This window comes from Gadus morhua, chromosome 4 (genome assembly GCF_902167405.1).
Source record: "Gadus morhua chromosome 4, gadMor3.0, whole genome shotgun sequence".
NCBI classification, from domain to species: Eukaryota; Metazoa; Chordata; class Actinopteri; order Gadiformes; family Gadidae; genus Gadus; species Gadus morhua.
The window spans coordinates 39,833,664-39,860,181 of NC_044051.1; the positions used below are offsets into that span (position 1 = coordinate 39,833,664).

The following is a 26,518-nucleotide window of genomic DNA, read 5'->3' on the forward strand; positions in this document are numbered from 1 at the left end:
CAAGCTAGACCATAATAGGTTTCAACTAACTAAAGGGTGTGAACATACCAAAAACAACGCATGCAATGCAATGAAACGTATTGCACGAGCGTCCCATTGATTATTCCCTCTCTCACGCTATGCAGGCAAGAAGAACAAGCTGCGTGTCTACTACCTGTCGTGGCTGAGGAACAAGATTTTGCACAACGACCCCGAGGTGGAGAAGAAGCAGGGCTGGGTTACCGTGGGCGACCTGGAGGGATGCGTCCACTACAAAGTCGGTAAGTCCAACCCAGAACCTCCACTTTGAGGGGGCCGCTCACTGCTTTAATGTACAGTGCACTGTTCAGGGGTGCTATCCTTGGGGATTGAACCCCCAGTACCTTACACCCTGGGAGTCGAACAGTCTTATCACCACTACCCTTCCTGACCTAGATCCCTCCTTCTCTCTCTAGTGAAATATGAGAGGATTAAGTTCTTGGTGCTGGCTTTGAAGAACGCTGTGGAGGTATACGCCTGGGCGCCCAAACCCTACCACAAATTCATGGCCTTCAAGGTAAGAGCGTGCCCGTTAGAGGAATCAAACGCATCCAACCTCAAAACTAAGGGTTATTGGGACACTGGCTGGTTGGATTGTCACGAAACATTACATTTAGAGCATTTGAGAGATGCTCCTATCCAAAGCGACGGTTAACACACATCAACGCACCGACGGCGGAGTCAACCATCATGCAAGGCGACAGCCAGCTCGTCAGGAACAGTTAGGGTTAGGTGTCTTGCTCAGGGACACATCGACGCTCGGTGAGGAGCCACGGATCGAACTAGCAAACCTCCGGTTACAAGTCAACCTGCCCTACCTTCTGGGCTAAGCCCCTCCTTGTACGTGCAATGAACCAATTGGAACCTATCGGTGCAACAACAAGAGCAAACTATCGTCGCTTTGGTTTTATTTTGAGTGTTTAGTCGGGGCTTCGGATTCAGACGGGTCGGGTTTGTGTTTTATTTTTATTATTTACTCCCCAGTCTTTCGGTGACCTGGTGCACAAACCTCTGTTGGTGGACCTGACGGTGGAGGAGGGTCAGAGGTTAAAGGTCATCTACGGCTCGTACTCGGGCTTCCACGCCGTGGACGTCGACTCCGGCGCCGTCTACGACATCTACCTTCCCACGCACGTGAGTAACGTGCGCACAGTTGGCACGTGAGAGGGATCGTACCCTTCTGGAAAAAATATGGGCCGTTGAAGTCATTGGTCGATCTGGTTTGAACACTTTTACGCGATGGTTTTGCAACGAAATTACTCATTTGTTACCTTTTTGTATCGTTCATTTTTGTGGAGGATTTGTAATTTGTAATGGAAAGATGATTCTAAAAAGCACAGAATGTGTTTGTCAGGCCCCTTACAACCCTCTCGTCCCTAACCAATCCACTTCTAACATCCTACTCTACAAAAGTACACACACATTGTCCGCAAAGACTACACGTTCCGAGCAGAGCCCGATATAGGATTTTTAAGGCTGATACCTTTACGAGAAACGCGCAACAAAACAAACAGATTTCCCTAACATTGGTTATTTGTAGTTATCCTTTAAATCCTTTTCACTCTCAGCTAACACGTAACAACAGCAAAACTAGACATGGTAGTCATGAATTAAGTCATGCTTATCGACTTTAGAGAATTGATGGGGATGTTCTTTTAATTGTTATTCAAGCAATGTATGTCTCGTGACAGTTGCCAATGAACACACATGAACAACACCGATGATCTCCGTCGATCTCCGTCATTCACTCTGCCTGACTCTGGCTGCATCAGCGGGTTTGGGGCGTTATAGCGCCCTCTGGTGGACAAACAGTATGTATATATATATATATTTTTTTTTTTCATATTCGCCACACACCCCAGATCCAGACCAGCATCCAGTCCCACGCCATCATCATCCTGCCCAACACGGACGGCATCGAGCTGCTGGTGTGCTACGAGGACGAGGGCGTCTACGTCAACACCTACGGCCGCATCACTAAGGACGTGGTGCTGCAGTGGGGCGAGATGCCCACCTCCGTGGGTACGTCGGGGCCCGAAACCCCCAGACTCTCAGGAGCTTCCGGACTCGAGAGTTTCCCGCCACGGGACGCAAAGCGGAGTTCCCTTCTCTTTGGCTAGCGTTTGCGGCAGCGGCGTAGTAAAAAGACGCCAATTGACAAATTAGTCAAGCGGGGGGGGATTGGCCTTCTTGCGTTGTTTATGGCAGCCATTTTAATCCTAAACAACCATGGAAGAATGGATTCTCCACTCTGCGTTCCTCAAGATTTTTTCCTTGCTAATTAAGAGTTTTTTCTTGCCCTCTTACGAGGGCTGGGGTCGGGGGGGTGTCATCGATATTTGGCCTGTCAAGCCCTTTGAGACTGTACCGGTGATTAAGGGGTATACAAATAAAATGTATGAATTAAATTGGGGTTTTCGTGCCCACGGTAGGCTGCAGTACATTTTGGAGTTGAGCTGGTTGAGGTTTATGCAGAAGCGATAATACATAACTAACCTATACTGAGTTAATATTATAGTTTTTTGGACGTTTCCTGGGTTAGATTTAATTGTATAACGCTTCGTCCATGTCATCAACCAAAGCCCCATGCTTAACAACGCACACAGGGCCTGAATGCTTGTCTGACACATGCCCCCCCCCCCCTCTCTCTCTCTCAGCCTACATTAGGTCCAACCAGATTATGGGCTGGGGGGAGAAGGCCATCGAGATCCGCTCGGTGGAGACGGGGCACCTGGACGGGGTCTTCATGCACAAGAGGGCCCAGCGGCTCAAGTTCCTCTGTGAGAGGAATGACAAGGTGAGACAAACGGCTCGACCCAAGTAGCAGAGGTACTGACATCTAGATCCGCCAGGAGAGTGTTGGTAATGTGTCCCCAGGGTGATTAGGAAACTGGACATGTAAGCGTGAGTGGAGATGAGATTTACTTTTGAATCATTAGATTCATGTAAAAAGAGACACTTTCATGAGCCTTTGCTTCATGAAAGTGTTCCCAGACCGGTGGAAATGAGTTCTCTGGAGAAAGTCAACGACCACGAGGTTTCAGTCCCTGACCCTCTTCCCTCTCCGTCCCCCAGGTGTTCTTCGCCTCGGTGCGCTCCGGCGGCGCCAGCCAGGTGTACTTCATGACCCTGGGACGCACCTCTCTGATGAGCTGGTAGTCATGACGACCGCATCCCCCGAAGAAGAAGAAGAAAAAAAAAACGGGAAAAAAAAGGAAAACCAAACCTGCCGGCCAGGCAGGGGTGGGCGCGACAAAACCACACACTTAAAAAACACATGCACGAACGTACGCACGCACGCAAAAATACGAAAAAGCGGCCGACGGACTTTGACGATACTTCCCGAAGACGACAAACGACCCTGTGCTGATGTATAGACTGAACTGTATTGGACATTTCTGTTTCGTTAGAGGAGGAGGAGGAGGAGGAGGCGGCGGCGGCGGTTGGGGGGGAAGGATTTCCAACTGGCAGACGGAAGAGTCTATGTGTGTTTGCGGGAAGGGGGGACTGGGGTGTAATCGTACCCTACAGCATGGAACAGGCCCCTCCTTGTGGCGCACACCCCCCCCCCCCCCCCCCTAGCCCTTCCGCTTCCCCTTGTCTCTTTCGGCGGCCATCTTTGAGGTGGTGTAGCATGGATGGTAAACATATACGTGTCATAGTAATGCTTAGTCTTCTGTGTGTGTGTGTGTGTGTGTGTGTGTGTGTGTGCGTTTGCAGGAGGGCAGGGCCAGAGCTAGAGTCTGTAAAAGTGAGAAAAAGGCAGATGTGTGTGAATGGAAAGGGTGCGAGTGTGTGGATGCTAAGAAGTCAGTTCCGTACTAATACCGTTTTGTTTTAAAGGCCGCCCGGATCCCGGCGGGCCTAGTGTCGGACGTTTGATACCACTCGCCAACCAAATTGTATTCCTGTGTGATCCTAGCTTGACATAAATCCCCAGGGCCTTGTATCTGCGTACTTATATTTTGTACCCTGTTCTCCGTTAAGGGGAGATCCACCAGGGGGCGACATTCTGTGCCATTGTTTGTGTGTCTTTTTAAGAACTTTATAAGTGTCCCCTCAAATTACAGGGTATGGGGGAATTGACTTGTACATAGGCATACACCGCGCGCAGGCGTCGCCCCGACAGAGAAACCCCTGTTCAATGGTACACTGTCGTACTTGTGTGAGCAAAAAGCAATTTGAGCTTAACCTGTCTGTACGCCATTGGTCCTGACGCGTTGACGACCAACCGACCCACCCACCCTACGAAACCCCGGAATGAACGTGAAACATCAGTCATTATCAGGGCTAGCATAAACTGTGAATTGGGATCACCAAATCATCGGGATGGCTGTTATTTTTTTTTCAATACTGGTCTATAGGTAGAAATAATCATGCCAGTTGAATGTGCTGTAACGCGGACCTCTCGATAAACCCCAGAAGACTCCGCCGACGCTCAACGTCTTTTTAAGATCATGTAGCTTAAGCGAAAGCATCATTTTGTGAGTTTCGTTCCGAACTTTTTTTTTTTTTGCAGGCGGATTAGTCCATCATTTGAAGGGAATCCGGGGGGGGGGGGGGGGGGGGGTGTAAACGTTGTAGTAGGAGCGCTGCAAGACTGTATTAACACTTTAGCTTGAACCAGCAATATGATTTAATATCGGACCTCGTTGCAGGCAGTGTCGTGGTGTTTTACCCCCCCCCCCCCTGTTGAAACGTCCTATGTGCAGACAGATGTTTTTAACATTTGGTTTGAGGTCCAGGAACCCACCACGAATCGTGTCCTACATCCCAGAATTGTATTTTATCTTTGCAATCAATGTACCCCAGCCCCCCCCCCCCCCCACCAACCAGACGGCAACAGTTTACTGTCTTTAGATGAAGGTGTGTGTGTGTGTGTGTGTGTGTGTGTGTGTGTGTGTGTGTGTGTGTGTGTGTGTGTGTGTGTGTGTGTGTGTGTGTGTGTGTGTGTGTGTGTGTGTGTGTGTGTGTGTGTGTGTGTGCGTGGGGCCTGTAGAAGTAAAATTTAAAAAAGCCCGTACCTGATACCTTTTTATAGACATCTCACCCACAGACTCACCTCTTGTTATGGGGGGCCTCATGTTTTTTTATTTTCTATGTTTTTGTGATTTTGGTTCCCGTTCCGGTTCCAGTCGAGGCGGTGCCTTCCCTTCGCTGGAGAGTGTAGGATCTGCTGCCACCTTGTGGCCATCTGCAGAAAGGATACCAAGATAAAAAAAAATAAGTCTCGGAGACAAACCACTTGGGGGGAGGGGGAGCAACACGGCAACAAATATTTAACTTGGGGACTTAGCTAATTTTTGTTTATGCAATTTTTTTTTTACTAATTATTCTATAACCCACTTCGGATATGCGACTGCAGTGGTTTTTACGATGCAGACACCTTACGTTGGAAATGTTTACAGGAACAATTGTTTTGTTAAAACCAATGTGCATCGGTGTATTTATGGATTACCTTATAGGGCAGTTAACACCCCCTTCCTTCCCCCTTCACTTTTTGTACTTTGTATTATTCTCTTTTGTATTATGGTTTTGAGGTTCGTGTACAGGAATAATCGTAGACCTCTTGCTAAGGTTTCAAACCACACAATCCACGTTCTCGTCCCGGGGTCAGGCGATGGCATTCCCGCGATGGTTTGAAAAGCTGTGCACCAGCCAGTTGCCCGGTGACATCATTTGTCTCCCTCAAATGTCTTTCTTACCTCTCTCTAATTTATGTCCTCTATCTCTTGTGTGCTATGGGAGTAACTGTATTTTCCTGAAGGTCTTTTTTTTTTTTTTTCATTGAATAAAATCTTAAGTAATCTACCGGGCATCGTCTTTTGTGTTCAATGGTGACTTACAAAAAATATTATTCCACCAGGTGTTATGCCGGTGGTGGTAATACTCCTACAAATGTATTTTCTCTCTTAAAGGGAAATGTGGGTCACCTGTTTGTTCTGTTGTTGAATCTAATACATTGACTCAAATTACTTACAGGCATCAAATAAGTAGCCTTTTTGTTTACGTTGAATCTGTGCGGGATAACTAAAACCAAGCACGCCATACCACGTTTTTTCCCTGCCTCTTCACTACTCCTAGTTACATTAGTCATTGAAAGTTTTTTTTAACCACTAGTGGACTTTGACCCACCTTTGAGACCAGATCAGTGACAGCCACACTGCTTTTAACATGCACTTTGTCTTGTATGTGTTGTGTCTCATGTCTTAATGCACTGTAACTCGTACCATGGGAAAGACATGCCTAACGATAAAATAAAGTTATTTGTATGAAATTTATGTTGATTGAAGTATTTAAGCGTATGATAACCGTTTTTTTTTTTTATCTCAGCAACAGCCTGGGTCTGATCAGATTGTACACATGAAGGTTTAACACCTACTTCACAGGGTATACACTATAACTATGGGCAATGCCCACCTATCATAATAATTCAATGTGCTACCCCCGATGTTACCCCTTATATTGCAATTCAGCATGTATATTTTTAGTTATATTTTATTATTAAATACGTGCAATAGACCCTATGCTTTAGCAGCCGACGGATAGGCCTATATAGGCTAGCTTTTTCATATATATTCTAGTTAAGTAGATACATTACCTCATTGGTAGTACAATGTAGTGTCCACAAGATGTCGCATCTGCGCAGTGCTTATGTTTTGTGTGCCGTTCATCACACAGCGTACCGCTCTTTCACAACAAATGTCTCTGACTAACGGTTACGGCATCGGATTTAGTCGTCATGAATCCAACGCAAAGAACGGCTATTCGGTCATTTTCATCGTTTAACCAACCCAAAAAAGCCCAACAGCGAACAATATCTTGTTCTAGCCTATATTTGAAGAGGTAGCCTACTCGAGTTTTAATCCAGTATGCCGACATTTAAATTCAACTGGTGGTGAACCTCAAAGTTTTAAATACACTTAATATCTCATATTCCCAGATAAATATATCACGACGTTTCTCAATTGTAATATATAAAACAATTAGCAAAATAGCGTTATTTGAACCCATCGTTAGCCCTACCACCGTGCCCGCCCGCTATAATGCTATTACTTTGAAAGAGCTCGACGGGAACCACATCCCTACATTTCGGTGCCTTGACGCAAGTCTCAGTTTAGGTCACGCTGCCATCTCGCCGGATGTTTTCGCGTCGACGGTGTGTCACGGAGCCTTTCCGCCGAGACACTTTGTTCTAAACCTCCACGGATGGCCCCGACACCGTGAGTAACGAGCGGCCGTCGCAGCGAACGGTATGCGGGCCCCGCGAACGCCGTCGTGCGGTCTTTAGCGGGGTTAGAAGGAGGTCGTGACTGCGGTGATTGGCGCCGGTGATCAGGTGGGGGAGCGCGAGTGCTCGCCCCTAACGTGCACGCCCCTGCATTTCAGCAAAATCCAATGCCAATTCAATTCAAAGGAGCTTTACTGTCATTGGGAACCCACGTTTGCAAAGTCATAGCGGTTTAAATGCAAATAATTTGTGGTGGCAAAGAAAGGAGAGCAATATTGGAATCGTGTGATGGAAAAAGTTGATTATCAAATCTCAAAACAAAAATGTAAATGTCTGCTGTGCAACATGCAGCACGTCTGAGTTGTTTACAACGACCAGGCCTCAGCAACAGGCAGGGCTATCGCTCTGTGTAACTGGGGTTTCAATGCAAAACCCTGTCAGTTCTACGCAGAGCAAGGTCACACAAGGCTGCAACAGGCAGCTCTATCTCAAAGCCCATCGGTGGTGTTTGTTTTTGGTCAGAATAATTCTTTTTTTTTGTTATTGTTTAAAACACGTTTTTAGGGTTTGTTTTTGTGTGCATGGATGCCTATTTTTTTCCACTTTATTGCTTGTTTAATGGTTTAAGTGAAAAATACAAAGTAGTCATGAGGCAACGTTATGAAAATAGATGGTTATGTCAATTAAACTGGAAATGCAATTAGATGATGGTGGCTTCCCCGCTAGTTATACCATAGTGTTCTCCCTGTCTCTTTGTCCGATCAATTAAACAATTGTTTGGAACTCAAATTGGGAGACTTCATTATTTTCCTATCTTCTCGCTTTGTATCTCAGTTTCAGAATGCTTTATCGGCATCATGGTACATACCATTTTCTTTTGAACGCCTATCAGAGCCATCGAGATCATAAAAGTAAATGACACACATACGACAGTATCATCAGGAGCAATACATTGAAAATAACAAACGCAATCACGATAGGGCCCCGCAGTATTATTCTTTATAATAATGAAAATAAATATAGGCTACTTTCCAATGTTATTATTCTTCTTCATTAATTGTTACCGTCGTGTTGCGTCTGATTCTACAAGGCTATGAGCCAAGCTACGTATCCTAATCTATAATTAGGATACGACAACCATCTCGTTTCAAGTGGCAGATTGTCATTCTGTGACATTTAGTCAAATGTTTTAATTTGTCCACAACTGCTTCATGTTAAGTATGCCACGAAAACGGCAACGCGCATCCAAGCTGAGCCGCGCTCGGTACTAGCGCTGTGTGTGTGTTTTGCTCTACAGTAGCGGTTGGTGGGGTCTGGGGGTCCCGGTTAAGCAGTTGTCTTAAGTGCCCACCTGTTTACAGTGGCAGATGGCCCTTCGCAGTCTATCTGCTCTTTGTTTGCCCAAGCATACTGGATCTTATCTCGGGTTACATCTCTGGCGCTGAGGGGTCAGATGTCGCTCGCTCGCCCGCTCGCTCTCCGCCCCTGTCCGAAACACCTGTCTTGTAATTCTCTTGAGTGTAGTAGCCAGCATATTATTTTAATCCTGTTCATCAGTTACCAGAACCTTTCGTAAGTGTGGATCACCTACGCCTCAAGGTGTAATTTTTTTTTTGTAACACTGTGGGGAAGACATGGCGTTTTGTAAAAGGCTGGCCACTGAATAATTCTCTATCAAGGGCTGCGTTTTATTTGTCTGAGTGTTTCCAATAGACGCAACAGTCCAAAAGTCTAGATATTGTTGTTACTACACGATTAAGCTAAATGGCTTTACAACCATGCAACTATCTTAGTTATAAAATATTAATAAGACCTAAGATGTGAATAATTAAAGTTGGTTTTAATGGGTTGACTTCAATTATTTTAATGTATATTGTATATTTTTCTTTTTTGGCTTTTTTAATTTCTCTTTCAACATACACCAGATATCAACATGGCTCACCTGTTGTTCATTGACTTTTATTTCGGGTTCAGCCAAAACAGCTTTTGCAACCGTCTCTATCCAGCCATGGCTCCCTTCATACTAAACATGTTTGGATATGGAGGCTGGATTCATAGTGGAGTCGATTCTGCTGCGAGGACTGGAGAATTAGGGAAAATTTTAATTAGCTAAATGCTAGCGTAGCATTTTCCCCCTATTTTACAATTACGTTAATTCATGTATAGTTCACGCTTTATCTAAAGCAACTTGTAAAGGGAACGAGTGACACGGACGCAAAAACATGGATTGATTGATGGATGGGTGGATTGATTGATTGATGTGATCGATTGATTCAGCTCGCAACGCAGCCACGAGCCGGCACGATGAAACTGCCGATCCCTCTCCCCGGTCACCGCATGCTTTTAATTGTCTCTCGCCCCTCTCCCGTGGAGGGAATGCATGCCATAGCAGCCGGCGCGTGGTCAAGGGAAGCCCGCCCTTTGGAACATCCGAGTCATCTGGCCCCAAAGTGTGCCGCAACAATAAGAGCGCAGCCCTCCCTATACTTATAAGGACGTAAAACTCTCTCCCTCTCTCTCTCACACACACACACACACACACACACACACACACACACACACACACACACACACACACACACACACACACACACACACACACACACACACACACACACACACACACACAGAGAGACACACATTCCTTCTCCCTTTCAGTCGGCCCCCTAATCACCCTCGCCTCTTTCCTCCTCTTTTGATGGCCCCCTGCGAGGGCCTCCGCGAGGCATGTGGCCCTTCTTCTTCTTCTTCCTCCTTCCCCCCCGCCACCCTCCTCCCGTCCAGCCCTGCCAGGAGCCTTGGGCCCCGGGACAAAGGCGGTAGGCTGAGTGCAGCAGCGCCTGCATAGCCAGGTGTTATCCATTCCTGGCCCCCGGGGCCCTTAGAGAACCCGGGCCCCCAGCCTGCAGCTGCCCGGCCCCCGCCTCCTATTGTGTGGGTCTATTGTTCATCCTCTACCCCCCCCCCCCACACACACACTCCCCTCACGTCCCTCCCTAACACACACACACACACACACTCTCTTGCATGGTGATGTATTGGCCACACAGGGACAGGATAGGGATGGGGGTTTGGGGGGAGGGGGGGCTGCTGTTTGTGTGTGTGTGGGGGGTTGAATACGTGTGCCTAGGGGAGACTGGGGCGTTTGCAGCGGCAACTGCCCGCCCAGCGACCCCCCCCCTCTGTGTGTGTGTGTGTGTGTGTGTGTGTGTGTGTGTGTGATGTGCGTCCTATTGTGGGGCTCGCTGCGCCGCCATTGGCCGAGCCGTGGCCCCTCTTGCCGTGGCGATGGCTGTCATTGACGGCCCATCTGTTCTGCCACTCTCTGTATAAGCCCCGCCCCCCCCCCACTGGCAGAGGCGGGGACAAGAGGTAGAGGGAGATGGAAAAAAAAAAGGAAAAACACACACACTTTCTCCTCGACACACACACACATCCGAGGAGCAGCATCCTGGAGAAGCTGCCGGCCCTGCACTTGTTGGGGTTCAGACCTTCCTCAAGGAGAGTTTGCTCCGTCTGCTCCACACACAAGAGTTCAGAGGTCAGCCCCACTGAGTGGAGTGTGTGCGTTTTTTTGTGTGGTCCTTTTTTTTGCTCTTTCCAAACACTGAAGCCCGGAGTCGAGCGCGTGTAAAACATGCTGGGATGAGGAGGGAGTGCGTGTTGTGTTCCTTGCCGGTTCCCGCTGGCAGTGCACTTCTGAGAAGGGTAAGTGTTTCGGGGGTTCCCTTTCCTTCGAGGAAGCACGTGTTGGCATTGAGCTTAAAATGGGAACAGCGTTGAGAGATTGTCCTCGTTTGATTAAAACGTTCATTTATTTCCACGGGGCCGTGTACAGTTAGAGAAAGGTTCCTTCTGATCCTAACTAAGCTTTTTATTCAATTTGTTTCCTGAATGCCTTTGGGAAGGAATTGGCAGTACGTGTAGTGATTCATGTTTTCCGTAAAGTGTGGGCTAACCCGTATGTCGAACGCCACATTTACATCTCTTGGCTGAGATTCTAGTATAACCTCATTCCTGAAATTAATTGACCATACTACTCAGATAAGTATAGTTACAGTAATTTTTTCGTGTTACTTGGTACCTTGTCTGTTGAACCCGTTCCCGTACAACGCGACTACGACACACACGCACCCACACACACACACACACACACAGACACACTAACCTTACGGAGGTTATCTTGTCAACGTGAAGAGAGAGAGGGGGGCGGAGAGAGAGTGGGTGAGTGTGGAGAGAGTGGGTGAGTGTGGAGAGAGCGAGAGTGGGTGTCAGTGTGGAGGTGTAGAAGTCACACTGACGTCCTAGCCGGCGCATGACAGTGTGGTGTCATCTTAACGACTGGAAGCTCCTCACACCGTGTGTATTTATATGCTGTGTTCAGGCCCATTTATCTGCCCCACCCCCAGGCATCCCCCCGGCTGTGTCCCCCCCCCCCCCCCCCCCTGGTGTCAATAAAGCCTCATCTCACCACCTGGGTGCTTTTGGACATCTGACGCCGTGACTGGGCAACTAGCATGCGGTACCCGCAATGGGTCTTAAGGCTCAGTTATGGTTCAACGTCGACGCAAGCGTCGTCGGACCACGCAGGCGCTTCGACGGCGCGTCGTGAACCTTTTTTGGCTCTGTGTCAGGTGTTAGTGAGCGGACCAATAACAGCCCTGGCTGCTGCGTTGCCTCGACGCAAGGTTAACATTCTTGGGAGGCGCACGTCGGACCCTTGCGCTGGACGCAAAGGAGGGTCCGCAAGGACGCAATGGGTCCGTAACCCCCCCTGTGTTGCGTCAACGTGGAACCATAACTAGGCATTGGGGGACTCTTATTGTGCTAGACTCCTTTGAGGACTCTGTTGTGAGGACTGTGTTGAGGACTCTGTTGGGAGGACTATTTAGCGAGGACTCATTTGAGGACTCAGTTGTGAGGCCTCTTTTTTGAGGACAATGTTGAGGACTCTGTTGAGGAGTCTTGTGCTTCGGTTCACTCTTATCTCCACATCTGTGGCCCCATATGGCCCTGAGAGAATCACACTCACTGCCAAACAAAGAAGGAAAACAAAGTTTTGAGCTGCTAGTATGTCCTTCTCCTCAACTGCCACTGTTGTGCGTAATATCAATTTGAGTTTTTGCCACGTTTCCATCAAGTTATTATGAAAATATTTCACAGGTGTGTACGGCCAACTGTCAATCTAATCGCGGCTCATCATTTGAAACAGTTTACTGCAGGCACTGTATGCTAACAGGATGCTAAACAGGCAGATTGCACTGTATGTGTAACTTGATAAATGACAACACTAGAACTAGTACAAGATTGTGTGTGTGTGTGTGTGTGTGTGTTTCGTGTCCCCACATTGTGTGTGTGTTCGCGCCTGCCAACCATTTCACGCTCGCCGTTGGTGACAGTAGTGGCGGGATGCGCTCGCAGGGGGTCAAAGGTTGCACCAGTTGCATGCGCCGCTCAGCAGACATCTGTTACATGGGGAACCCCTCCCCCCCTCAGCCCCCTACACACACACACAAACGCACACGCACACGCAAACCGAATAAGACACTGCCGTTCTGATTGGCTGAGAGATGGCATTATTGTCTATTGCCTTATTGTCTCTTAGCAACATGCTATTGAGGAGCAATTAACGATATAGCATCAATCTTAACTATGTTGTAGTCTATACAAATTATGGGCTGCAGTTCGGTTACAGATTTTTCGGAATATATGAGCATTTTCTTAAAATATTGACATTCTCGTGCAATTTTAGCCTTTTTGTCGAAACGAAATCCCGATTCATTTATTATATATTGTTACGTAATGATAGATTCTTCAGGAGACGCATGCATGCACACATTTCCTTTTGGTTGCGGTGGGGGTGAAAGTGTTATGAATATATTCCGTCAAGGGCCCAGTGGTTACTGATTGATGCTCACATATTTAACGTTGGACTATCACCTCTTGCTATGAAGGATTAAACATTTAGCTGTCGAAATAAATCGTCTAAAAGATGGCTAAATCATCACCTAGTATTTAAAGTCAAAGCGAGCGTTTTTAAAGTGCAGTAATGGACTACTAAACTTTAGTTTCAAAATCTTGTTATCTTCTCCTTTCTGCTCTCCCTCCTTTACAACTCTAGACTCTTACTTACAGCACCTTCAATGACCTGTCCCTGAACTATCTAACCCCTACCTGCTCCTTAATGACCTGTCCCTGTACTGTCTAACCCCTACCTGCTCCTTAATGACCTGTCTCTGTACTGTCTAACCCCTACCTGTTCCTTAATGACCTGTCTCTGTACTGTCTAACCCCTACCTGCTCCTTAATGACCTGTCTCTGTACTGTCTAACCCCTACCTGCTCCTTATTGACCTGTCTCGGTGTTCACTGTCTAACCCCTACCTGCTCCTTAATGACCTGTCTCTGTACTGTCTAACCCCTACCTGCTCCTTAATGACCTGTCTCTGTACTGTCTAACCCCTACCTGCTCCTTAATGACCTGTCTCTGTACTGTCTAACCCCTACCTGCTCCTTAATGACCTGTCTCTGTACTGTCTAACCCCTACCTGCTCCTTAATGACCTGTCTCTGTATTCACTGTCTAACCCCTACCTGCTCCTTATTGACCTGTCTCTGTATTCACTGTCTAACCCCTACCTGCTCCTTATTGACCTGTCTCGGTGTTCACTGTCTAACCCCTACCTGGTCATTAACAACCTGTCTCCGTATTGGCTGTCGCTTTCAACGTTAATACATCAGAAGATAGAAGCTGGCCTTGAAGATGGTTACGGTGGCGTTGTGCGTCGACGATGACGGTTGTGTTGCACAAACTGAGGGGCGAACACAAAGGGTCCGTGACTCATTGTGTGTCTGTGTGCGTTTGTGTGCGTGTCTGTGAGAGAGAGAGGGAGAAAGAAACCAATTTTTTTCTGTCCTTGTACGCTAACAAGTTTTTTGCCAATGTTACGCACGTTGCATGCGTGTGGGCAGATGTATCAGCGCGTGTGTGTAGTGTTATTATTGTGTTTATGTGTGTGTGTGTGTGTGTGTGTTGTGCATGCGCCGGAGAACACCCCCCCCACACACACACCCCCCCGCCCCCTTATGTCTTGGTCTTTGAATGGGGTGGGGTAGCGGCTCTTCACAACAGCTGTAGCTTAGCAACGCTAACCGGGCTGCGTTGCTAGGCAGCCCCCGTTTCATAAAATGCAAACCCGCTGAACTCGACCCCGCCGCCCCCCCCCCCCGCACCCGCCCCCATCGCCAACGGTTCGTCCCTAGCGTGTAGCGGCGCGCGCACGCGCGCGCTGAGCCGAGCCGAGCGGCCGTGCTCATTGAACTGATCCCGATGGAGATATGCGTGCGTCTGAGCGATCGCCTTGACACTTGGCCAACTGCCGCCAGTCGTCAGTCACACGTCTCCAACGGCCAATTTTTTTTACTGGCAATACACGGATGGACGGACTGATTCAAACGAGGGACAATTTGTATTTCCTTGAGATGATTTAGCTTCGATATTTGTATTTTTTTTTTTCTGTGGCCTATTTAGGAAGTAGAAAATGTAGCTTTGTTCCGAGTTAAAAGTTAAGAGCTAATTGATTATGTGGAACTAGAGGCATGCAATAAAAGTAACGCAAAGAAATCAACAATAATCTTTGATGCTACTTAGTTGTGCAGCATCTTATCCTAACTATCTTTGTTGTGTACGGAGAATGGGTTAACCTAGTGATTGTTAGTGCTTTGCACTTGGTTATATGAACATGCTTACTGTACCGACAGCGACATATTGTTTCACCTTCTTCTGCAAATGTACTTATTGTAAGTCGCTTTGGATAAAAGCGTCTGCTAAATGCCGTTTAGGTAAATGTAACGGATTCATATGAGCGGTATAATAAAAAATGTGCCTCATCATGAAAAGGCCCACAAGGGGGGAAACAAGCTGGTTAATTAAACGAATCCTAACATCCAATCATTCCTGCCCTAAAATACATTTATTTCAACCTCTCCATTTTAAACTCCAGCCATGGTTCCCGTCCAACCCATCTTATGACCGTCGTTCCTCCGTAACCCCGGGAAAAGTAGCTCACGCCGGGATGATCCCCTTTTCGCTTTTCCTCACCTCAGCCACTCCCAGGATGTCCTCGCCTTAAAGTGAATAGTGGAATCAAGTTAACAACCCCCCAGCCCAGACGGATTAGCCCCTGCTATACCCTCCCCCCTCCCCCCCTCCCCCCCTCCCCCTGTTGCACCACTCCCCCCACCCCCCTCCTCCCCCCATAACCCACTCGTCCTGGACCGGACCCCAGTGGGAATAAACCATATGGAGCCCAAAATGGCAGGTAGAATATTGGAGTATGTGTGTGTGGGGCGGGGGGGGTAGTTTGGTACAATGGGCCCGACGTGTGTGTGTGTGTTCGTGTGTGTGTGTGTGTGTGTGTGTGTGTGCGTGTGCGTGTGTGGGCGTGTGCGTGCCCTATTATCCCCCGCTGCTGAGGGGTGCTGTGATGTTTAGTGCTGAGTCCTGCTTTGAAAGGAGAGGTGGGGGCGGGGGGGGGGGGGGTGGTCTCTGGACATCCATTATTAAGAGGGAGTGGGGGGGAGGGAGACGCAGACAGAAGAGGGGTTGCCTTTGTCTCTTATCCCCCCCCCCCTCCCTCCAGCGCGTCTCTCTACTAAGATTCAGTTATCTGGGCAGCTGGTCCAGGCCATGGCCTTCTGAAGGGACACACGAGAGTAGGAGTAGAGTGACATATGACACCACTCTGGACATCTTTCGCTGTGTCTGAACGCATGAAGTCTTTTTAACGTATCTCGTCGGCTTCCAACCTCCTTTGGCCCGCGACCCCATCTCAAGGTCTGAGAAAGTTTTGCGAAATTTACGACAATGCTGTCTATTTGCTTCGGTCCACGGATTTGTACCACATAAAACCTGCCTGTGATGGAAACGTCTGAGGAAACGTCTGTACATCGTGGCACATTGCAGTGCCACTGCTTAGTGTGGTTAGAGACATCGCATATGGAACCCATATGGACAACTTTCACGACTGTCAAGTTTGCTTTGATCGACATTTTTCGAAAACTCTCAGGCAGAGGTTCCCCTGCTGAAATGTGGGGCAACTTCCTCTATAAAAAAAATCGAAAAGATTTGTACACAAATATCGATGTATTAAGTGACGGCAGCGTACCAGAGCAAACACCTTTTGGGGAAAAATAAAGTCACCCCCTTTTTTCAGTAACTGGTGTCCAACCCTAGGAATTATACACCCTCGTTTTGTACACCGATGACGTTTGGCAATCTTCTCTAAAGTCGAACAAGTTTTCATTGTTTGTTAGGATAAAATCTAAGCTAGGTCAGCTGTAGCCTTTAACTTAGCGGTTGCATGCGTAGCCCCGCTAGTCAACTACCAAATCAGTGGTCCGCAACGACTCTGTGGGTTTGATTTGACTGACGTGACCGGGCCCTGAACCCATGTTGCTAGGACCGCGTGGGTGTTGTGTTGTTGTTGTTTGCTTATGCACTGCAGTCGCCCAAGCACGCGCTGTCCTTATTAATAACGCCCGTCTCTATCTCTGTCCCCCAGGGCCCGATGAGTCGAGCCCTGTGACTGGCCCGCAGTCTGGGGGGGGGGCCCCGAGCGCTTGATGTGTGCGACGGACCCATGGGCCTGAAGGACCATGCTGCAGGCAACCAAGCAGGCCTCATCCACGACCTGGGGCTGGAGTTGGAGTACCTCCACATAGAAGGGGCCGACCGCCAGACTGGCTGCGCCGAGACGGGACTCCCCGCCATGGAGGAGCCGGGGCAGAGCCGGGCCGCCCCCCCCGGACCCCCCTCGGGGCCCCCCACCGCGGAGCCGGAGGGCTCGGACACGGAGCTGGGCGTCGCCGGTCTCGCCGCGGAAACGGCCGACCCCGAGGCCGTCGTCGCCGCCGCGGAGAAACCCAACGAGGGCGGGGAGGGGGCGTCGCCCCACGCCAAGGCCGCCCACCAGCCCCTCTGTCGGGCGCAGTGCGTGGACCTGGGGACCGAGGGGCCCCCAGAACCGCCTCCAGGACCTTCTGAACACGACGCCCCTGACCCCCCCGTCGCTCCGCCCTGCATCGAGCCCCCCCGGGCGGAGACGGAGCCGGACGAGCCCCCCGCCGGAGGGACGGGGGCGAAGGAGTACCAGGCCAAGCTGGACTTCTCCCTGAAGCTGGGCTACCCCGAGGAGACGGTGCGGCTGGTGCTGTCCAAGCTTGGCCCCGACACGCTCATCAACGACATACTGGGCGAGCTGGTCAAACTGGGGAGCCGGTCGGAGGCGGAGCCAGCCCCCGGGACGGCGGCGGCGGCCTCCGCCTGCTCCTCGCTCTCCTCCTCGTCGTCGTCCTACGCCTGCTCTGATTCGCTGGAGGGCCAGAGGGCGGAGTCCCCCGGTCTGTCGGAGGGCCTGGGTGACCATGACAACCTGAGGCCCGTGGTGGTGGACGGGAGCAACGTGGCCATGAGGTGAGGCGGCCCGAACCGGTTTCATCGTTTATGGTTTCCCACCGAATCCGACCGGCGAATTGTGATCAAGCGTTGAGCTGAAGCGTCGTTTTTCTTAACCCTTTTTTTGTATGGTTCTGTATCTTGTATAGAAATAATTGCGAATAAATAATTGAGTCATAACTCTTTAGATTTTTTTTGTTTTTCTAATACATTTTGGGAGGTTTTCGGTTAAATGTCACGAAGCGTTAGAGGAAACTGTTGTAGCATTACAAAAACCAACGTTTTACTGGATTAATTTGATCCAAATAGTTGAAGAGCTTTTAAGAGCTTCAATGACCAACCGTTTAGCATTTAGCTTCAATGAAAGGTGACATTAGCGAGGTAGCATTAGCGTCTAGACCCTAATTGAGACGGATCGGCTAGCGCGTCACCTGACACCCGACTGTCTCTCTCTCCCCGGTGACCCCTGTAGCCACGGCAACAAGGAAGTGTTCTCCTGCCGTGGCATCCAGCTGGCGGTGGATTGGTTCCTGGAGCGCGGCCACCACGACGTCACGGTGTTCGTACCGGCGTGGAGGAAGGAGCAGTCCCGCCCCGACGCCCCCATCACAGGTGGGAGGGAGGGAGAGGGAGGGAGAGGGAGAGAGAGGGGGAGGGAGGGAGAGAGAGAGAGAGAGAGAGAGAGAGAGAGAGAGAGAGAGAGAGAGAGAGAGAGAGAGAGAGAGAGAGAGAGAGAGAGAGAGAGAGAGAGAGAGAGAGAGAGAGAGAGAGAGAGAGAGAGAGAGAGAGAGAGAGAGAGAGAGAGAGAGAACGTCACGGTTCAATGCTTTTGTTACTAAGACCCCAGGATATGATCTTGGTGTTCAGCCTGCATGCAGCTTATAACAACCGAATTGACAGAAGTTCGTTGAACAAAATAATCGGTGTTTAATGATGTATGAACATATAATAAGGTTCACAGTGTGATCATTTTTCATAATGTGCATACTGAACTAGTGTATTTATATCGGTTGTAGCACTTGACAACCACAATATACAACTTTGTGTATTTTGTAATAGCGCTCCTGTGGTCACACGTGGTATTACACCCACGTCCCATTCACATTTAGTGCATTCAGCTTACCCTCCCCCCTCCCCCCCCCCCTCTCACCATCCCAGACCAGGACATCCTGCGGCGGCTGGAGAAGGAGAAGATCCTGGTGTTCACGCCGTCGCGTCGCGTGCAGGGCCGCCGCGTGGTCTGCTACGACGACCGCTTCATCGTCAAGCTGGCGTACGAGTCGGACGGCGTCATCGTCTCCAACGACAACTACCGCGACCTGGCCAACGAGAAGCCCGAGTGGAAGAAGTTCATCGACGAGCGGCTGCTCATGTACTCCTTCGTCAACGACAAGTAAGGACGCCGACGTCGTGTTGTCGCGGCAACGAGAGTCTGTTAGCAACCGGCGCGTTTTTTGGTCGGCTTTCTCTTGTCGGACTGTAGTAGAACATACAAAAATATGTATTTCTGCATTTTTTTTAAAGGTGTTGTATATTTCCACCAGGTGTGAGTGTGATTAGTCGTTACAAGCCGTTTTAAAAATCTGCCCCTTCTGACATCACAAGTGGGCTTGTAATGGCTGATCACACTCACACCTGGTGGTATAATATGTCACCTTTTAATAAACTCTCGAAGCGACCTTGCTCTACATACGTCTTCAGTCCATTGTTATTTATTTATCACAACAAATATCATTTTTTTTACTTAACGTGACAAAATTGGGACTTTGTTTCCGACCAAACCGTCACCCATTTGTAGTTTGTCTGCTCTAAAGTCGATCTGTGCCCTGCTCTCATTGGTCCGACCCTCTGATCACATGACTCCTCCCCCTGTGTCTGATAGGTTCATGCCTCCAGACGACCCTTTGGGTCGCCACGGGCCCAGCCTGGACAACTTCCTGAGGACCAGACCCATCATGCCCGAGCAGAAGAAACAGCCATGCCCCTACGGTTAGTTTTACTGACTGTATTTATATGTTACGTCAAGTTTTCACCTGTTTTTGTACAATTTTTCCACATGTTATTTTTTTTTTCATGTTAATTTATCAGACCCTCCAGGATTTCGCGATGTTGCGATCAACCAATCACCGCAAATTCAGGGCTTTGTCGCAATTTGTGTCGCAACTTTCCCGCAAACTTGACCAATCAGTGGCATCGTCCTGAACTGACGTCGACAAACTACCTCCCGCCTTACTTCCGTGTTTACGTTCAAGCGATTCAAGCATTCATGCAGCATGTGCGCGTCAAACGTTTCACACTTGCCGGCCGAAATAACTGCGAAATATCGCGAAAAGCAGTATCCTGGTATTCTACATGAAAGTAGGGGGAAATGATTTTGCAATGCATGCAACATTGTGGTGGAACATAAGCGGAAGTCTTCCATTGGCCTCAAAAAAGGCCCGCGAAATCCTGGGACTGATTTAAGTATTTCAATGTCCAGTATTTATTAGGACTTTTTTTTTTGGTTAATAATTTTTGGTATCAATCCTGAACATTTGCCATTTATAGAAATATGAGTGACAGTTTGGACAATCATCCATGTGGGAGTGTGGGTAGATGACTGCTGGCTGAAACAGCCTCACCTGGCCGAGCCAGACCTATTAGACTCTGGGGCTGAGTGAGGCTGCACACCTGTGGTGTATTCATTAATCAGTGGGCACAGGTTCAACTGTGTCCTTAGCTGTGTTCGAAATCGTTCCCTAATCACTATTCCCTATATAGTGTTCGTGATATAGTGCACTATATAGGGAACGAACAAACGAGGATTCGGACACTATGCTGAACATTTCTAAACGTCATTTGCGTCAGTGAATGCGCCGGGTATTTGTCTGACGCAGACAGATGGGCCCACATCATGTAAACAAACCGGACACTCACGAGGTAAGCTGGAGGTTGTGTTGATGTTGAATGTTACATTTCCTTGTTCAAGTTCTTTTTAATTAATTTAGAATTAATTAAAATAATCAAATAAATTGTTGACATTTCTAAATGAAAGCCGGAGACTCCATCATTAAATGTATTTGTTTTCGCGGTTATTCAGCTTCTTCTTCTCCTCCGGAAAAACACGACCGCATTGCATTGTGGTATACGGGAGTAACATGTAGGGTACATCCTATGTACACTCAGATTTTGGGTATTATAAGTCCACTTTATAATGCATGAAATTAACCACTGAGAATTCGAGCACCACTACAAAATGGAGAGCACCCTGTATAGTGCACTATATCCGTGATAGGGAACGATTTCAAACACAGCTCTTGTCTGGGGGGGGAGCCCAGTTAAAGTCACCTGGGTGGTGTGCAGCAATTGGACATGGTCGCACTCCGCCTAGGCGACTTTACACAGTGCACACTGATTACTCAATGCAAAACAGGTGTGAAGCCCAGAGTCCAATCAACCTGGGCCAGGCGCGGCTGCTTGAACCAGCCATCCACACACACTCACACACACTTTGAATCCAATTTCCATAGTGGCTTTGTATGTAGATAGCTATTTGTATGTGTGTGTGTATGCAAATAATTATTAGAAAGGAGTACAAAAAAAATCCATCCAGTCCATTCTGAAGTGTTTTCTATTGGTTGCTTTATACGACATAGCAACATAAATATTATTAAGATATTTAAAATAGAAAAAAGATTTGCGATTAATCGTGAGTTAACTATGACATCAATGCGATTGATCGCGATTAAATATTTTAATCGCTTGACAGCACAAATAATTATATAATATAATTAGCTGCTGAGATTTGGCTTTCCCGAAAATTGAAACGTCTCCCAGCTGCGGTGTCTAACCCCCCGTCTCCCCCCTCGTCTCCCCTCACCTCCCCCGTCTCCCCCCCCTACAGGTAAGAAGTGCACGTACGGCCACAAGTGTAAGTACTACCACCCGGAGCGCAGCGCCCAGCCGCAGCGCGCCGTGGCCGACGAACTCCGGGCCAGCGCCAAGACCTGCGCCCTGCCCGCCCGGGGCGGCCCGCCCGGGGACGCCGGCCTGGTGAAGAGCCACAGCGTGCCGGCGGGGGTCCTGGAGGCCAAGAAGGGGGCCCCCAAGAGGCAGTCGGACCCCAGCGTGCGCGCCTTCTCCTACAGCGACGCCGAGGAGCGCCTGCTGCTCGCCAAGGGCCGCGTCGAGGCCGGGAGGGGCGGGGGCGGGGTCGGCCGGGCCCTTGCCATGTCGCCGGCCCCCGGGGGCCCCCCGCCGCAGGAGCCGGCATCCCGGGCCCCCACCCCTCACGGCTGCCCGGGCCCCTGCGCCGAGCTGTACCCCCACTGCGAGTCCCCGGACCTCAGCTACTACTCGGTGACGCGCTCCTACGCCGGCCTGGCGCTCTCGTCCCGCCGCAGCCCCGACTGTCGTTACCCCGGCGACCAGGAGCCGCGGCTGGGGTCGGCGGGCTCCGAGTGCGGCAGCGAGAGCGGCGTGAGCTGCGGCAGCAGCTGCGACTCGGCGTACGGCGAGCGCGCCTGCCCCGCCTCCTTCGCCCCCGAGGCTGCCCCGCCCCCAGAGGAGGCGGGGCTGCTCTACGGCGGCCACCGGCTGTACTCGTGCGCGCCGCACCACCACGGCGGCGGCCACGAGTACGCCCCGCCGCACCACGGCGGCCACGCCCACGGCTACCACCTGGGCCGCGGGCCGGGCTGCGGGCACGAGCAGCAGGCCCCGCCCCCGACGGCGCCGCAGGACGGCCTGGCCCCGCCCCCCAAGCGGCCGCTGTACCCCCTGCCGCCCCACCTGCAGCACCAGCCGCTGACGGCCCGCTCCAGTTGCCCCGGCGACTACCACACCCTCCCCCAGAGTAGCCCCCACGCCCCGGGCTCGCCGCTGGGCCGTTGCCTAGCGCCCACGCGCGCCGAGAGCGCCTCGGACTCGCGGCTCTACGAGCACCTCTCGGCCGCCGCCCACCAGCACCATCACCCCCACCCCCACCACCACCACCCGCCACCGCCGCTGCCCCCCCCGCCCCGGCAGAAGCCCCCGTCAGGCTGGGAGTCGTACTACAGGCACGCCGCCGCCCTCCCGCCGCCGCCGCCGCCCGCCTCGCGCTACGAGCCGTCGGCCTATCAGAGCCTCCCGGACACGCGGCAGTCGTCATGGCACGCCGCCCCCCCGCCCTGGGGACAGGACGGCTACGGCCAGCAGCAGCAGCACCACCACCACCAGCACCACCACCACCACTCCCACCCGGGCCTGCACTCCTCCTCGCCCCCCCACTACCTGAACCCCCTGCCTCCGCCCTCGCCCTCCCACTCCCCCCGCCTCTCCGGCTTGGCCCCGCCCCTCTACCCCCCGCCCCCGCCGTCGTCGTCCTCCTCCTCCTCCTCGCCCGCGCCCTCCCTCTACGGCCCCGCCCACGGGGGGCCGGACTCGCCGGCGCACGGCGGTCGCCACGACGACGCCCGGGAGAAGGCCTACTTCAACCTGTGCAACATATTCCCGCCGGAGCTGGTGCGGCGCGCCATGGGCCGCCACCCCCACGTCAGCGACCCCCAACAGCTGGCGGCCGCCATCTTGGCCGAGAAGGCCCAGACGGGCTACTGAAGGACGTGTGCGTCTCGTTGCCGTGGCGACGAGCCTTCCCTCGTTTGGGTTATCGCCCCCGGGGGGGGAGGGGGGGGAAGGAAGGATCGTTCCGACAACTGGAGGGTTTCGTTGCGGAGCTCTATGGTCGGAAGAATTATTTTTGTATACGGTTTTGTTTTCTTTTTTCGGGATGATTTATGAGTTAATGATACTTGTCGTACAAGTATCTGCGTGTCGGAAAGAAAAATTGGGGGGGGGATTTTTCGCCACGAATGTGTTGTGGATTTTTTGGGTTGATTAATTCTTTTTCAATTGAACCGTCAATGCACGAAACACTTCCGATATTAGCTCAGAGAGCTAGTATTATGTTGATTCATTGTTTTAAACTGGTTTCGGTTTGTTGTTTTGACCTTTTACTTGATTCTGCAACAAAATCTTCATTATTTTAAATCAATTCGTTTTTTCTCTTCCGCATAAGTCGAGAACTACACTGATTGGTAACGCCGTGTTTCGGATCACACACGCAAGCACCGCCCACCCTGGAGGTTAAACCGGTTAAAACAAACTCCTCCGTTCTCTGGGTGTGCCCCTGGATGACGGCCCTTTTCCCACCAGGGAGTTTCTAATCGTAAAATCATGCGTCGTGCCGTTCGTTAAAAAACTAGAACGAGATTCCCGTCTTGTGCGTGACTGTGTAGCCCCTTACCCCCCTTGTCCGTGATTAGCAGGTGTCTGGTTCGAATTTCAGGACTCGGGAGACGTTCGTTCTCCGGTCTCCGTCGTGAAGAGTCAGAGATGGGTGGCACCACGTCCTGTGTACCTTAGTTTTAGTAAGGGACATCTCTCCCCATATACCCCCCTCATCCACCCCCATCTCTCTCCGTCTGCGGGACCCTTTGAGTCTGAGCTCGTTGCTCTTGCAGACCGTGATGTGTGTTTCAGGGTCCGTGGACGCCCATGTACCTACTGTAAATAGACGTTAATATATTGAACGGCGCGGCCAGGCGTCTTCTCTTGTCCGTCAGTGTCTTCGAGGTCCCGGGTCGCGGCTCCCGGAAGAATCCACGCTTTAAACCCCGCAGCGAAATGAAGGAAGTAGGGGGGAACCAAAATCCACTTTGTTTTTGATACAATTTGTATCGTAGCGCCGTTGGCGGACAGACTGTTTGCGGACGCGTCGTTCGTGGGTCGCTGACTGTCGGCGCCTTGCTGCTCTCCGATCGAGGAGGTCCGCTCTTTAAGCGTGTGGAAGCTGCTGCTGATGATGCGTGATGTTAAATGATACGAGGAGGTTGACTACCTGCTATGTCTGGGTATTGCGGCCTCGTTATCTGGCTTTGGGTTTGAGAAAGAAAAAAAATATCCTAAGCGTATTTGAACACAATCACCTCTGATCTCTCCCCCCCCCTCCCCGCGAAACATCAGTATTTGTACTTCCTTCACTCATTTCAATTCGAATCATTTCAAATTAAAAGTTCCTCTAAAATATGGTAGCCATTCCTAGTATTTATATGAGGTTAACTTGGGATTATTTGGAAATATGAGAACAAGTTACACCGTGCTGAGTCACATTTAGAAACACATTGGCCATGAATTAATGGACGGCTGTAAAACTATTTTACTCAATGATACGAGTCACTCCCACTTTTAAAGAATGAATATCGTGATGGATGACAAAGTTTAAATCAGTTAATAAACCTAATCGGTAGATTCACTAAATGCTTGGATTAGTCGCAAGAGGCCATCGAACCGACCTCTGCCCCGAGGGTTTAACAGTCCGGGTCTGGCCCCCGCCCCAAAGCAAAACCACAGGGATTTCAACCTGCTACCTCACGGCTCAGGACCTCAATCCCCCCGCCCCCCACCCCCCACCCCCACCCATGCCAGATTATACAAAGTGTGTAAGATAATTGAAGCGAGGGAAACCGGGGGATCTTTTTAGTGTACTGAAGAAGCGCCTTCTCTCTGGGACCCCTGACACCGTGTGTCAGCGCGGGAGCAGAGCGGGGGCCCCAAGTAATGCCTGTTTGACGGCATTGTGCTTATGACACATCCGATACTCTGAACTATGTTCAGCCAACTCTTATGCATGTTTTCACCTGTTTTGGTTCATTTTTCTCTGCATGTTAAGTTTATTTTTTTTCTTCTGTTAGGTAACTTGACAAAATAGACGCGTGTGAGCTTGTCACCTGTCCTCCTCGCACTCCTCGTCACGATAGGTGTGCCCTCGTTAAGGACAGTTGTGTGCCCTCGTTAAGGGAAGGTGTGCTACTGTTAGGACAGGTGTGTGTCCTCGTTAAGGACAGGTGTGTGCCCTCGTTAAGGGAAGGTGTGCTACTGTTAGGACAGGTGTGCTCCTGTTAGGGCAGGTATGCTCTCCTTGAGTACAGGCGTGGCCTCGTTAAGGACAGGTGCGTGGCCTCGTTAAGGACAGGTGTGCTCCTGTAAGGGCAGGTGTGCTCTCCTTGAGGACAGGCGTGCTCTCATTAAGGACAGGTGTGTGCCCTCGTTAGGCAAGTTGTGCACCTTGTTTCGCTCGTTAGGACCGATGTACACCTTGTTACTGCAGGTGTGTGCCCTCATTAGAACAGATGCATAATCATGAAAACATGCATAGTAAGTGTGTACTTTGCATGTTGTCACTTCCTTTCATTTCCGAATGTTGTATTTTGTTTTTCCTTATCTTGTAGTATGTAACTTAACTTATGTTGTGGGAAACTGAAATATTGAAGTTGCCTGGTTTTAAATTGCAACATTAAGCAACTTTTAAAGATCTTGATCTGGCATCGACCAATATGGATTGGGCCGAAACTCATCGTCAGATCAATGTCTACAAAGTGACGGCACTTTCCTCAGATGCCAATTTAACAATCTGCTTTCACATAGTTAATTTATTAGTTCCCTTAAGAAGCATACGACCCCGGAGCAGAGCATGTGGTCTTGGAATGTTTAACACAGAGCTAACTAATTCACCGACACGATAATCCAATCTATATTTAGTTAGATGACACAACGCTTTACGGTCTAGGAATACTTGTAGAAAAAAGTCAAAACATCAAAAAAATGGATTTGTTTGTTGAAACGCTATTTATAGAGGTCCTTTAGAAAAGGCGTAACTAACCAACACTCTTCGTCATTGTAACTATTCTCTTCTGTGATTGTTCAATAAAGGGAAATGTATTGCATTGTGTGGTCTAGTGTACTCTCCACTGTATGGTTGAAACCTCACAACACAACTCTAAGAACTCTGGAAAAC

At 50.0% G+C, this 26,518-nt stretch overlaps 2 protein-coding genes across 21 annotated transcripts in view; both read left to right on the plus strand.

Annotated features, from left to right (window-relative positions):
* Positions 1 to 5,829, plus strand: part of LOC115542089 (mitogen-activated protein kinase kinase kinase kinase 4) — a 52,878-nt gene extending 47,049 nt beyond the window's left edge. For 16 of the 18 annotated variants that reach the window (XM_030354180.1, XM_030354181.1, XM_030354182.1 and 13 more), the window contains 6 exons: positions 126 to 260; positions 435 to 535; positions 1,003 to 1,152; positions 1,881 to 2,040; positions 2,676 to 2,815; positions 3,094 to 4,290. In XM_030354180.1, coding sequence (XP_030210040.1) covers positions 126 to 260; positions 435 to 535; positions 1,003 to 1,152; positions 1,881 to 2,040; positions 2,676 to 2,815; positions 3,094 to 3,177 — 770 coding nt within the window. In that variant the 3' untranslated portion in view covers positions 3,178 to 4,290. Of the gene's footprint in view, positions 1 to 125; positions 261 to 434; positions 536 to 1,002; positions 1,153 to 1,880; positions 2,041 to 2,675; positions 2,816 to 3,093; positions 4,291 to 4,884 lie in introns of those variants that run through there. The other 2 variants (XR_003976460.1, XR_003976461.1) reach the window with 1 other exon arrangement.
* Positions 5,830 to 7,111: 1,282 nt separating this feature from the next.
* Positions 7,112 to 26,447, plus strand: LOC115542090 (probable ribonuclease ZC3H12C). 3 transcript variants are annotated; one of them, XR_003976462.1, is made up of 7 exons: positions 7,112 to 7,241; positions 16,811 to 17,721; positions 18,176 to 18,315; positions 18,862 to 19,096; positions 19,586 to 19,692; positions 21,587 to 25,545; positions 25,697 to 26,447. XR_003976462.1 is itself a non-coding variant. In XM_030354199.1 (6 exons), the coding sequence occupies exons 2-6, from the start codon at positions 16,889 to 16,891 to the stop codon at positions 23,278 to 23,280; spliced, it is 3,009 nt and encodes a 1,002-aa protein (XP_030210059.1). In that variant the 5' UTR covers positions 7,112 to 7,241; positions 16,811 to 16,888; the 3' UTR covers positions 23,281 to 26,447. The 3 variants fall into 3 exon arrangements, 2 of the variants coding, with proteins under 2 accessions (XP_030210059.1, XP_030210060.1); XM_030354199.1 differs by having other exon boundaries at positions 21,587 to 26,447; XM_030354200.1 differs by lacking the exon at positions 7,112 to 7,241 and adding an exon at positions 10,467 to 10,957 and having other exon boundaries at positions 21,587 to 26,447.
* Positions 26,448 to 26,518: the final 71 nt, after the last annotated feature.